This window comes from Garra rufa, chromosome 5 (genome assembly GCF_049309525.1).
Source record: "Garra rufa chromosome 5, GarRuf1.0, whole genome shotgun sequence".
NCBI classification, from domain to species: domain Eukaryota; kingdom Metazoa; phylum Chordata; class Actinopteri; order Cypriniformes; family Cyprinidae; genus Garra; species Garra rufa.
This window is the reverse complement of record NC_133365.1, coordinates 47,506,548-47,520,045: the sequence shown is the minus strand read 5'-3', so window position 1 is coordinate 47,520,045 and position 13,498 is coordinate 47,506,548. Positions and strand designations below refer to the sequence as shown.

The following is a 13,498-nucleotide window of genomic DNA, read 5'->3' as shown; positions in this document are numbered from 1 at the left end:
TAGCTCACCAATGGATCCTCTGCAGTGAATGGGTGCCGTCAGAATTAGAGTTCAAACAGTTGATAAAAACATTACAATAATCCACAAGTGACTCACAGGATTCAAGCTGATCAATTAACATCTTGTGAAGCGATTATTTGTAAGAAACAAATCCATCATTAATCAGTGTTTTAACTTTAAACCATTGCTTCTGGCCAAAATACTAGTCCGTAATCCACAATAATGCTTCCTCGATTGAAAACTTGCATCAAAATCCACCGTCATATTTAATTAGAACCATTTTGGACTGTTTTTGCTTGTAAACAAAGCTTGATCTCTGCATATTTCTCTCCTGATGATGACTTTTTCACCGGGGAAAGCAATATTATGGATAGAGGACTAATGATAAATTTATTTCTTACAAACACATCTTTTTGCTTGTAACAAGCTGTTAATTGACGGACTGGAGTGGTGTGGATTACTTGTGGATTATTGTGATGTTTTTATTGAGTCTTATTCTGACGGCACCCATTCACTGCAGTGGATCTATTGGTGATCAAGTGATGTAAAGCAAAATTTCTCTAAATCTGTTTAGATTAAGAAAAAACAACTCATCTACATCTTGGATGGCTTGAGGGCGAGTACATTTTAAGCAATTTCAAGTTTTTGGGTGAACTATTAAAAAATGTATCCCAGTTTCCACAAAAATGATTAAGCACCTCTTATCAAAATTGATAATAAGATGTAATTCATGTACACCACATCAGCATATTAGAATGATTTTGGAAGGATCGTGTGACACTGAAAACAAGTTTTTGAAATTGTAATATTGCTGTTTTCACTTTATTTTTAATAAAATGAATGCAGCTTTGGTGAGCAAAGAGACTTTGCAAATTTTACCAAACCAAACTTTTGTAGGTACTGTATATGAAAAAGTTTATTCACGGTTAGGGGTCATGACACACCGTGTCTCTCTACAAAAAAAGACCACCCCACTTCTGTAGCACACCGTGTATCTGTTCTACCATGATCCTTTAAACAGGTCACCCTCTCTTTATTCGAGCCATATGACTTTTAGCATAAATCACCATCCTCTGCTGGCCTTTGACTCCTGACCTCTAAGTAATTGTCTTAACCCCACTAGAGAACTGTACACACCAAGGTGGCCTGGAGATCAGGTTACACATCTAAAACCTCTCTTAAGAGAAACAGGCCACGGGTATGCGAAGTCTATCTTGAGAACAAACACATCGCCTCGCAGGCAAACCTAACCTGTGGTTGTGTTTGAGATGGTGTGTCTGCTATTGTGGTTCCTGTTGACAGAAGGGACACCGTTTGCGTACTCTCTTTGGCAACTATAAAAAAACAGCCCTATAGGGTGAGTGTGTATGACATGTGGCCCATAGCTGGTGCAGGGTGAAAACACATGCCATGTGTGACACTGAGGTCACTGGGACAAATGTAACAGTTTCACATGATACAGGTGTGTGACATTTCACATAACACCGGTTCGCCCCAAAAGCTAGATTTCTGAGAGGCATTTCAGGTGAGATTTTAACTTTCACAACAGCTGTTTTATTTAAATGTCAGTGTGCTAAACTATGAGCCAGGTGCAAACAACGGCTCTAGTTTTTACAAACATTCAGCAATTTTCACCTGGATGACAATAAAATGGGTGAGAATAAATGACTAAAATAGTTATGGTACATCACGTTTCAAAATCTGGGGTTGGTAGGATTTTGTTAATGTTTAAAGAAGTCTCTCATACTGTTATACTCGCAGAGGCTGCATTATTTGTTTAAAAATACAGTAAAAACAGTAATATTGTGAATAATTATTACAATTTAAAACAACTCTTTTCTATTTTAATATATTTTAAAATATAATTTATTCTTGTGATGCAAAGCTGAATTTTCAGCAGCCATTACTCCAGTTTTCAGTCACATGAATTTATAAAAATGACCCTGTTCAAAAGTTTACATACACTTTATTCATAATACTGTTCAACAATATACTGTTGTTACCTGAATGACCCACAGCTGTTTTGTTTTGTTTAGTGATAGTTGTTCATGAGTTCCATGTTTGTCCTGAACAGTTAAACTGCCTGTTGTTCTACAGAAAATTCCTTCAGGTCCCACAATTTCTTTGGTTTTTCAGCATTTTTGTGTATTTTAGCTCTTTACAACAATGACCGTATGATTTTGAGATCTATCTTTTCAACTGAGGGACTCATGCAACTATTTCAGAAGGCTCAAAAGCTCATAGATGCTTCAGAAGGAAAAACAACGCATTAAGAGCAGGGGGGTGAAAACTTCTGAACAGAATGAAGAAGTGCACATTTATCTCATTTTGCCTAAATAAAATATTTTTTTTCATTTATTCCCAGAAGACAAAATAAGTTAAACTGACCTTGATATAAAAATTCAAGTTTTCACCTCCTTATGTACTGTTTTTCCTTCTGTTTGAACCTTCTGTAAGTCCCTCAGTTGTCCTCAGTATGAAAAGAAGGATCTCAAAATCATACAGTCACTGTTGGAAAGGGTTCAAATACACAAAAATGCTGAAAAGCCAAAGAATTTGTGGGACCTGAAGGATTTTTATGAGGAACAGCAGGCAGTTTAACTGTTCAGGACAAACAAGGGACTCATAAACAAATATCACTAAACCAAAAAATAAACACAGTTGTGGATCATTCAGGTAACAACACAGTATTAAGAATCAAGTGTATGTAAACTTTTGAATGGGGTAATTTTCATAAATTCAACTATCATTTTCTCTTGTGAACTATATGTAAACATCTTTTAAGTGAAATATCCTATTGAGGTCAGTACTAAATAAAAAATAACATGCATTTTGTATGATCCCTCTTGTTTTGGTAAAACTTTAACACTTTGCAAATTCTGCAAGGTGTATGTAAACTCTTGACCTCAACTGTATGTGTATATATAAAAATAAATTACAAGTAAAAGGGAAAGAGTGGCAAGGGGATTGAAAAAGAGACAAATTCAAACTTGCATCATCCACACACGCGCTACCTGCTAGACCTGCTAGCCTTGTTATATTTTTTTGCCAGGGCCAACATGAATCATTACTACACAGCTGTGCTGGTCTCACATCAGACATGCTGCCCATTTATTCAAATCTACATCACAAATGCACTCCCACTCGAGTTGCTTTATGAATATCAGCCCTGGACTCCATTTTGAAACAAAAGCAGAGACACGGGGAGCCTCGCTCTCCTCCTTTGGCTGGATTTTTTTCTAAACAGTAGATGAAAGCCGCTCTTTAGAAATGAATAGCGGATCGGTTGTCCGGAGCACTGTGACCTCAGAGCTTCGCACGAGTTTGGTCTGATGTATTCAGAATGAGACACATTTGCTAAGCACGAATGGGAGCAGAGTGCGACTTAAGCTGGATGCATTGTTAGGAGTTTAAAAGTCAAAGTCCAGACACCCTGGTTTTGCTCATTGCTAAGCCTGACAGCATGTATTATTCAATGCATTCTGCAAGCTGAGCTCAGTGTGCGTGTTACCCAAACCATAGAGAGCGCTGGTGACGGACACATTAAGCCTGGTTCATTAGCGAGATCTCTCTCGTTCCGAAATTTCAGGTCACCCATTTATTGTGGGTTTATCTCTAGGTCAAAGCTGAATGGATACATCAGCCGATTGACTGACCTTAATACTTATTTCTGAGCGTCATCTAGGTGCTAGTGGACACATGTGAAAAGACTGAAGGCTCCAAAAAGACTGAAGCAAGGCATTCGGTCACATTCCCTGGTCGTTTAGCTTTAAATTACATAAGTTTAATCTTGATCTAATCAGTAAGGATGTAATGAGGTATAATCCTGCAAGCTTACAGATAAGAACTAACGACTGTGACAGTGTCATGAAGGTTATATGGACAAACCTGTTCTTCTCCATCTCGTTGTGTGTAGACCTGCAGAGACAGAAAGACAGAGATGTCAGGAATCACTGTGCACACTTGCATTTATGCACATGTTGATTACATTTTATCCAAAGCAGTTTACATTGGATTGGATTGCACTTTATCGGTTTATGCTTTTTTTTGGGAATTGAACCAATGCTCTCGTAAAGTTCCATGCTTTACTGTTTGAGTTAGAGGAATGCACATTAAAGGGATAGTTGACCCAAAAATAAGAAATATGACACTTATTCACCCTTTTGGTATTCTTCTGTATGCATTTAATTTATGGAACACAACAGAAGATATTTTGAATAAAACCATTTCAGATACCACTGACTTCCAAAGTATTTTTTTGTACATACAATGAAAGTCAAAGGGACCCAAAACCTACACAATGACAGGAGTTTTGTTTTTGGGTGGACAGTATTACAATTGCGTTAATGTAGGTTTAGAGACTTGAATACACCCCTAATCCTAGTATTAAACTATAGCGAGTAACTAATGTTACTTAACCAAGCAGAAATACCCTGGCAACTACCCACAACACCCAAACATCATATCGTTTAAATTTTCTATAGAACTATGTTGAAACCTGCTTTTATATTCAGTCATTGTTTTAACAAGGAAGTGAGAGAGAAAACAGGAAATGAAAGCAAGAGGGAATGTGATTGATCCTAAACACACTAGCAACCACATTAGCAACAGGCTAAAAACAAAGTCAGAACATCTTAAAGGAGTAGTTCACTTACAGAACAAATATTTACAGGTAATGTACTCACTCTGTTGTCATCCAAGATGTTCATGTCTTTCTTTCTTCAGTCCTAAAGAAATTATGTTTTTGAGAAAAACATTTCAGGAATTATCTCTATATAGTGGATTTCTATGGTGCCCGCGAGTTTGAACTTGCAAAAAAGCAGTTACAATGCAGCTTCAAAGGGCTCTAAACAATCCCAGCCGAGGAAGAAGGGTCTTATCGAGCAGAACGATCTGTAATTTTCTAACCAAAATACAAATGTATATACTTTTTAACCTCATTCTTGTGTTGTTTAGCTCTGTTCAATACAGTTAAGGTATGTCGAAAAACTCTCTCATTGTTTCCTCCAACTTACTGCTGCAGAAGTACTAACCCAGTGTTTACAAAGAAAACATGCAAAGAAGGTCAAACAACCTAAAAGAAAAAAAAAAACAAAAAAAAAAAACAGCGAAAAACAGGTAAAACAGTGATGTAGGACAATTTTGTAGTTGAAGGACGGGACTGCACAAAGTATTTATGCACATCGCAGAGCTAGACTAGCATTTGAAGTTTAAATGTATATCATTTTTTTTTTTTTTTTTTTTTTAGAAAATAACCAATAGTTTTGCTAGGTAAGATCCTTCTTCCTAGACTGGGATCGCTCAGAGCCCTTTGAAGCCGAATTTAAACTGCATTTTGGAAGTTCAATATCGTGGGCACCATTGAAGTCCACTATATGGGGGTAGTTCCTGAAATGTTTTCTTCAAAAAACAATTTCTTTACGACTGAAGGAAAACATTACAGGAATACTATATATACCACTTCAATGGTGGCCAACGGGTCTAAATTGCAGTTTCAATGCAGCTTCAAAGGACTTTGAATCCCAATCCCATCTGAGAATCCCATCTGAGAAATAAGGGTCAATATAAATTGATATACTTTTTAACCACAAATGCTTATTGCATTTTTCTTAGAAAATGACAGATCGTTTCAATTATTCCTTGGCTGGGATCGTGTAGAGCCCTTTGAAGCTGCATTGAAACTGCAATTTGGACCTTCAACCCGTTGGCTATCACTGAAGTAGGAGAAAAATCCTTGAATGTTTTCCTCAAAAAATGAACCTCCTCTTTAATTCTATTCACAGCACTAGTTTAGTTAGTAAAACCATTTAAAACCCTCTGAACTAATTAACAGGCTACGGCTCCAACATCACCTCCTTGTTCTTAGTTTGAAAGGCACACAGAGACTGTCCTGTGCTCACTGCTGATTTGAATGTTCAGTACAAAGGTGAACTGGTGTCTGTGTGTGTACGTGGTGTAAAGGCTGTACAGGAACAAACTCCAAACCGGCAGAGGGATTTTAAGGGCCCATGGGCTTGTTTAGTGGATGCAGGAGCTGCCAAAATGCTAATTGCCGATTGCAAATGTACCCTGTCTTCTCTGTGCGCGAATCTCTCGCTACGTTCGCAAAATACATAGAGGCCCTTGGCCCCGCTTAGCAACAGTAACTAGAAACACAAGCCTGAGACACAAGACGGCGGTGGGGGGTATAGTCCTCACACACCATGTGAATGAAGGCTCGCTTCAGAGAGGCCATTTCTAGATCAACAGAGGAGTGAAAGAGAAGCAAAGCAAAGGAGGGCAAGAGAAAGGACGAGGGAAAACAAGATCTCAATAGAAAAAAGGAGTCCAATGTCTTGCTTTCAAGTCATGAAAAAAGGTCATATTCAGTGCACTGAATGCCACTATTTTCTGTTGAAAATGTGAATATTGACTGTCGGATTTTGGTTGAAAAAGGATTAAACTTGGCCAAAAATATGAGACGGCAAGTTTCTGCAACCAAACCACATATCCCACTATTCTCTGGGGAACAATGAGAATGATCAAATACAGCAGTTATGATTTACTTACACAAATAATGCACATTTTTGCTCTCAGTTTACTTTAGTCTTATTAAAAGTTTATTTTCTTTGTTGGCAATTGACAGAAAGAAAAATACACTACTGTTTCTGAAAAAAGTCTTTTATGTTTACTAAGGCTTCATGCATTTGATCTGTAAAAAACAGCAAAATTTGGAAATATTATTAGAATTTTAAATACATATTTTCTATTTGAATATGTTTTAAATTGTAATTTATTCCTGTGATAGCAAGGTTGAATAAGAAATGTTTCTTGAGCACTAAATCAGCATATTACAATGATTTCCAAAGGATCATGTGACACAGAAGAATGATTTAATGAACACAAAGTCCAAAACATGTTTTGTAACATTATAAATGTCTTTACAGTCATGTTTGATCAATTTATTGAGTCCTTGCTGAATAATAAAAAAAACCTTACTGACCTGAAACAATGTCATGAAAATATAAGATCATATTCAGTGCACATGAATGCTAACAAAAAGTAATAATTTCCAACGGGAGGATTTTTTTCTGTTGAAAATGTAAAGATTGACTGTAGAATTTAGATTTTTTGTTTTTTGCACTGTTCAGAGACAAACTTGCATGAAAATATGAGGTGTCAGGTTTGTGCAAACAAACCACATTCCCCACTATTCTCTGTGGCACAATGAGAATAATTACATACACCAATTAAGCTTTACTTACACAACTAATGCACATCTATTGCTCTCAATTTACCACAGTCCAAATAAAAAAAGTGTCCTTTCATTATTGGGAAGTGACAAAGCGAAAAATACACTACTGTTTCTAAAAATTTGTATCTTATGCTCGCTAAGGCTTCATTCAGTTGATCCTTAAAAACAGTAAAATTGTGACATAGTATTACAACTTAGAATAAATATTTTCGTTTTAAAATTATCTTAAATTGCAATTTATTCCTGTGATTGCAAAGCTTAACAAGAAATGTTTCTTGAGCACCAAATCAGCATATTAGAATGATTTCTGAAGGATGATTTGATGAACATAGAGTTAAAAAACAGCATTAATTAATAAAAGTAAATAAAATAAAATAAAAGTACTAATTGAAAAAAAAAAAATCTTACTGACCCTAAACTTTTGAACAGTTGTGGAAATATGAAATCAAAAATGAAATACATGAAATCAGTGTTATTCCAACAAAAACCACAATTATAATTTCCACATTGAAAGGTAAAAACCAGGAAATGTGAAAGCCGTATTTCTATATGGCAGCAACTCAACACGCTTGTGTAATCAAATCACTGGACTGAAACTGTTTATAAGATGGATTTGCATAAATAGACAGGTAACACTGAAAGGTTTAGTGAGTGAATGTGTTCAAGAGATTCCATGCACTAGAGCGTGGGTCAGAACATTTCTGAAAAAGAGTATTGGGACTCGAAAGGGAAGCTTGGAAGGATCGTGTCATCTTCCTCACATTCATCCATCCTTCAAACTGACCTTATGACCCCTTCTGCAGTAACCCTGGCTCTAAAAACACTGTACCTCCGATGATCTTCTAATGTCAACGTCTCACAATCCCTGTACCCCCTTAAACTTGGCTTCAAAAGACTTCAAAACACCTTATTACAGCTATCGTTTAGAGCTGCGAAGGAGAGACGTACAGTCTGTTCAAAAGGTTGTACAGGGTGGGCCATTTATAGGGATACACCTTAATAAAATGAGAAAGGTTGGTTGATATTAACGTCCTGTTTGTCGCACATTAGTATACTATTCAAAATACTAATGTGCCACAAACAGGACATTAATATCACCAACCATTCCCATTTTATTAAGGTGTATCCATATAAATGGCCCACCCTGTACTTTCATTATGTCACATCATTTTCATATCTAAGAATCAAAAGGTTCTTGGGAAAGACATATTGTAATGTTTTATTGGCTGAACATTTAAAACATACTTTATTCACTCAGCCGTTTGAGTCAAATTACATATAGCCAGGGTTATTATTAGTAACTTTATTACTAGAGTTATTAGTAGTTAATTGTTATTCATGTTAGTTATTACATTAACTAACATTAACTAATAGAACCTATTGTAAAATGTTACCAAAATAATTTTGTTAACTGAAATAAATCTGAATCAAAATAAAATATACACAACTTAGAATGAAATAAAATTAGAATAAAATGCCTTGGAAACTGAAACCTGAACTAAAACCGAAAAGTAAATCTAATAATAATATTTAAATAAATAACTAGTAAAAATGACAAAATCACATAGTAAAAATTAAAAAATTAGACTAAAAAAAAAAAAAACAGTAATACTGTAAAATATCATTATAATTTAAAATGCAATTTATTATTATAATTTTCATTCATTACTGTGAAAACTCTTCTAACATTTTAATAAAATATAAAAAAATACAGAAAACAGTAATACTGTACATATTATTATAATATTTATTAATAATTATATTATTATAATTTAAAATAAGTATAAGTAATAAGTAATACACATTACAAATATATCATAGTAAAATGACTAAAATTAAAAAGAATACAGTAACATTGCAAAATACAATTATCATTTAAAATGCAATTTATTCATATAATTTAAAAGCTGAATTTTCAGCATCATTACTGCAGTCTTTATGATTCTTCAGAAATGATTCTAATATGCTGATTTGATTCTCGAGAAACATTTATTATTATCAATTTCGAAAATGCTGCTTAATATTTAGGCGGAATTTTTCAACACTATTCAAAAGAACTGCAATAAAATTAATCTAAAAATAAAAGCCAATTCCAAATATTAATAAAGACTACAACAGTATATAAATAATATTGAAATAACACTGTTTATCCTGTCTACGGCCCATTATTGCTTTGAATATTCAGAGCCTGGTTGATGAACTTACAAACAAGCATCCTAACATTAGCGTGCCCATGCAAAGAGATCAGCTGATCTGCTTGGCTGGCATCTCGCTCGCGAGGAGGATTTCGGGGGGTCTGCGCAGGGGGGGATCGACGGATACCAGTGACATAACAGCTCGTATCACTGTGTAACACAGAGTCGACTCCCCTCGTTGCTACTGCGCTTGCCAGACCACCTGTTCCAACACATAAAGGGCAAAGCAGTTTCCTACAGCATATCTAGTCCAATCAGCTACATATACATCCACGTAACATCGTGATACCCACACACCATTAGAACTGCAAAGTGAACACAGGAAGGCCTTAAAATACGGCACCAGTGCACACATTCACACAGGAACAAGAGGAGAACCCACGGCTGCTGCTATGTGCATTAGCCCACATACGGTCTGAATATAAGTGGGAGGTAGGAGGAGCCCTGTCATATATATATATATATATATATATATATATATATATATATATATATATATATATATATAAAATGGGGGTGTTGGAGCTGTGCTGGTTGCCTGGATCGAGAAGAAGAGGGGAGGGGGAGGGGGATAGGAAGGCACCAGCCCACCGCTCTCACACGTACACAGATCAGGGACGCACACTGCCACCCTTCCCCCACGATCCATCAGGAAACACAACCACAGAAAGCTGGAGGGAGATCCACTAGATAGGAGATCCACCTGGCCTACATATAAGAAAGGGTTTAACAAAACACACGCTCCAACATATACACAAATGACATTCCTCAGACACTTTTAAGAAGCTCTGTCATCGAATGCACACTCACAGCTTAAGCGACTGAATCACTTTCCATTCTCCTCGCAGTGTGAATGGAAGGGAGAGCCGTCTAATGAGTCAGTCGGAGAGATGCGAGGAGTTTATTCAGCGCAGAAATGCCAGTCGTGTTCTAGAGCAAAAATGTTTCATGCATGATGCATTAACACCAGTGCTGGAGTAGCGAATGTAGGTTACTTGCATATTCCGAGGCTGTGCGGATGATTTCTGATGTGTGATTCTTCATCTATTTGGTGCACCAGAACTTCTTGCATGACTGGTTTGATCTCTTTTGCTCTTATGCTCAAATTTATTATGATCAAGATAGTACTGTTTTTTTAATACCGGGCCATTTCGCACCCACTTACTTTCCACCACCTGCTATTCTTAAAAAAGTGTAAAAATGTAACATGCATTGCATATGCAATATGCAAATAAAATACTGCAAGCAACTTTTACAGGAACTAAGACGTTTTGCTCTATTTATAGCAGCTGCCGATGATTGCAAGCTAAGAACAATGAGTTAATGGAGGAGAAAAACAAAATAGCACCAAATTTTGTTTAAACTGCTGTGCCAAAGATACAAAAGTGGAACATGACTACAGCTTGGAAATGAATAATCTCAGAAAACTACCACTGGTGAATCTGCAATAGCCAATGAGGATTACACTGAGAAATATACAGGCCACAAAAATGTCTAACTGGCCATAAAATTGTATTTTGCATTGTATTGTTTAATCTTTTAGATTTTTTTTTTTAAAAGAAATGAATAGTTTCATTGAGCAAGAATATATTAAATAGGTTAAAAGTGACAGTAAAGGCATATACATTCTTAAAAATAAAGGTGCTTCACGCTGCCATAGAAGAACCTTTTTTGTCTAAATGGTTCCATAAAGAACATTTAACATCTGAAGAACTTTTCTCTTTCACAAAAGGTTCTTTGTGGAAAAAGTAGGTTCTTCAGACTATAAAAAGGTAAGAAAGAGATTTCAAATAATCAAAGAATCCTTAAAAAAAAAAATAAAAAAATAAAAAAATACCGTTTCGACAAAAATGTGACCCTGGACCACAAAACCATTTGTAAGTAGCATGGGAATATTTGCAGCAATAGCAAAAAATACACTGTATGGGTCAAAATAAACGATTTTTCTTTTATGCCAAAAATCATTAGGATATTAAGTAAAGATTATGTTCCATGAAGATATTTTGCAAATTTCCTACCGTAAATATATCAAAATGTAATTTTTGATTAGTAATATGCATTGCTAAGAACTTCATTTGGACAACTTTAAAGGCAATTTTCTCAATATTTAGATTTTTTGCACCCTCAGATTCCAGATTTTTAAATAGCTGTATCTCTGGGCAAATATTGTCCTATCCTAACAAAAAAGCTTATTTATTCAGCATTCAGATCAATCAAAAAAATTACCCTTATGACTGGTTTTGTTGTCCAGGGTCACAAATATTATGAAGCATGCCTGTTAATGACTGTAATACGTTAAGTTTCTTAAGCAGCAAATCAGCATATATCTAAATGATTTCTGACATTGAAGACTGGAATAATGATGCTGAAAATTCAGCTTTGCCATCAGGAATACATAAAAAAAGAAAAGAAAAGAAAACTGTTATTTTAAATTGCAGTAATAATTCACAAAATTACTGTTTTTACTCTACTGTACTGATTAACTGAAAAACAATTACCTACTACTAGCATTTTACAGCTGGCTAGTGTTAACTTTGGACCATGTTAGTCACCAGTCTTTGCCTTAGCAATATTCCATGACCTTGTGTAGTAAACAAAGATATGCTATTAGACACAATATGACCTCTTATAACATGAGGTGATGGCACTTCTAATCTGCAATTGCATGTCTAGAGACCTGTTATGCTAAAATGACACCTCCCACATTTTCTTTATCAACTAAACCAACAGTTAAATAACAACTTCCACTGAACACAGCATACGGCTGTATATAAATAGCTACAAACCCAGTGCTACCCTTGTTAGGCCTTAATATCCAGTTACAAGCCACACAAACATCCAGACACAGATTAGAGTTGGGGACTGTTTTCAACAAGCTGGGTCAGACAATAACTAGATTTTTATCCAAGGTCATATTTCTAAAATTATTCATCTCCATGATTCAGAAGCAGCAGCTTATATGACCTTATGCTGACCTGTTTAAGATGGGCCTTACGGCGGTGAATCAGTATCATATGCAGAGTATGACAGCAATGTCAGCTAGAATGAACTCCGTCTGTTTCAAACCAGTCAGATTTGGAGTAACACTATTTTCTAAACAGCCAATTGGATCATATTTGACTTGTGTGCAATATTATTATGGATCAATGAAATTGTGCTGTGGATGGGACTAATCAAAGCAACACCACAGAAATAGAGTCTGGTTCCGGCAGTAAAAAAATCCTATTTATGTTCTCTATAGGGGAATTGATTTTAAACAATAACTTTTACTTTTAAAGCCAGGCCTACTGTGAGTTACGAGGTTGTTAATTAATGGTATATGCTTTTGTTAAAATAAAAAAATTAGCTGAAACAGAAAAATTTAAAAGATTTATTCCTAGTGAAAAACTACATTACCCATGATTCTGCGAAGAAATCTCACCAATCAGTAATTTGCAACAAGCAAATCGTGCCGATACTGATGTAACAGAATCAGTCTATATATTTATTTTGCAATAACATGAATTAATTTGTTTCCATGTATATTCAACATCTTTAAATAATTTTAGAAGTCTCTTTTGCTCACCATGCCTCCATTCATTTAATCTAAAGTACAGCAAAAATAGCAAAATTAAAAAAAAAATTACTTTTAAAATAAAGGCTTTCTATTTGAATATATTTTAAAATGTAATTTATTTCTGTGATCAAATTTACTTTTCAATAAATAATAATTATTATTATCAATATTCTACTTTATTCATCAAAGAAACCTGAAAAAATATTCTACTCTGCTGTTTTCAACATAATAATAATAATAAATGTATTTTGAGCAGCAAATCAGAATATTAGAATGATTTCTGATTTTTTTTTAATCACAATAATTACTTACATTTCAAAGTATATTCAAATAGAAATTTTAAATAGTAAAAATATTTCAAAAAAGTACTGTTTTTGCTGTACTTTAGATTGAATAAATGCAGGCTTGGTAAGAGCCTTCTTTAAAAATCTTACTGTTCAAAAACTTTTGACTGGTAGTGTATATTTCTCCATTTTTAATTTGATTATGACATTTGCAATGCTTCCTTGGATT

General features: G+C 34.9%; 1 protein-coding gene across 1 annotated transcript in view; it reads right to left on the bottom strand.

Moving 5' to 3' along the window:
- mxd1 (MAX dimerization protein 1) overlaps positions 1-13,498 on the bottom strand; it is a 39,036-nt gene that overhangs the window by 18,060 nt on the left and 7,478 nt on the right. The window contains exon 3 of the mRNA XM_073840646.1: positions 3,889-3,918. Coding sequence (XP_073696747.1) covers positions 3,889-3,918 — 30 coding nt within the window. The remainder of the gene's footprint in view (positions 1-3,888; positions 3,919-13,498) is intronic.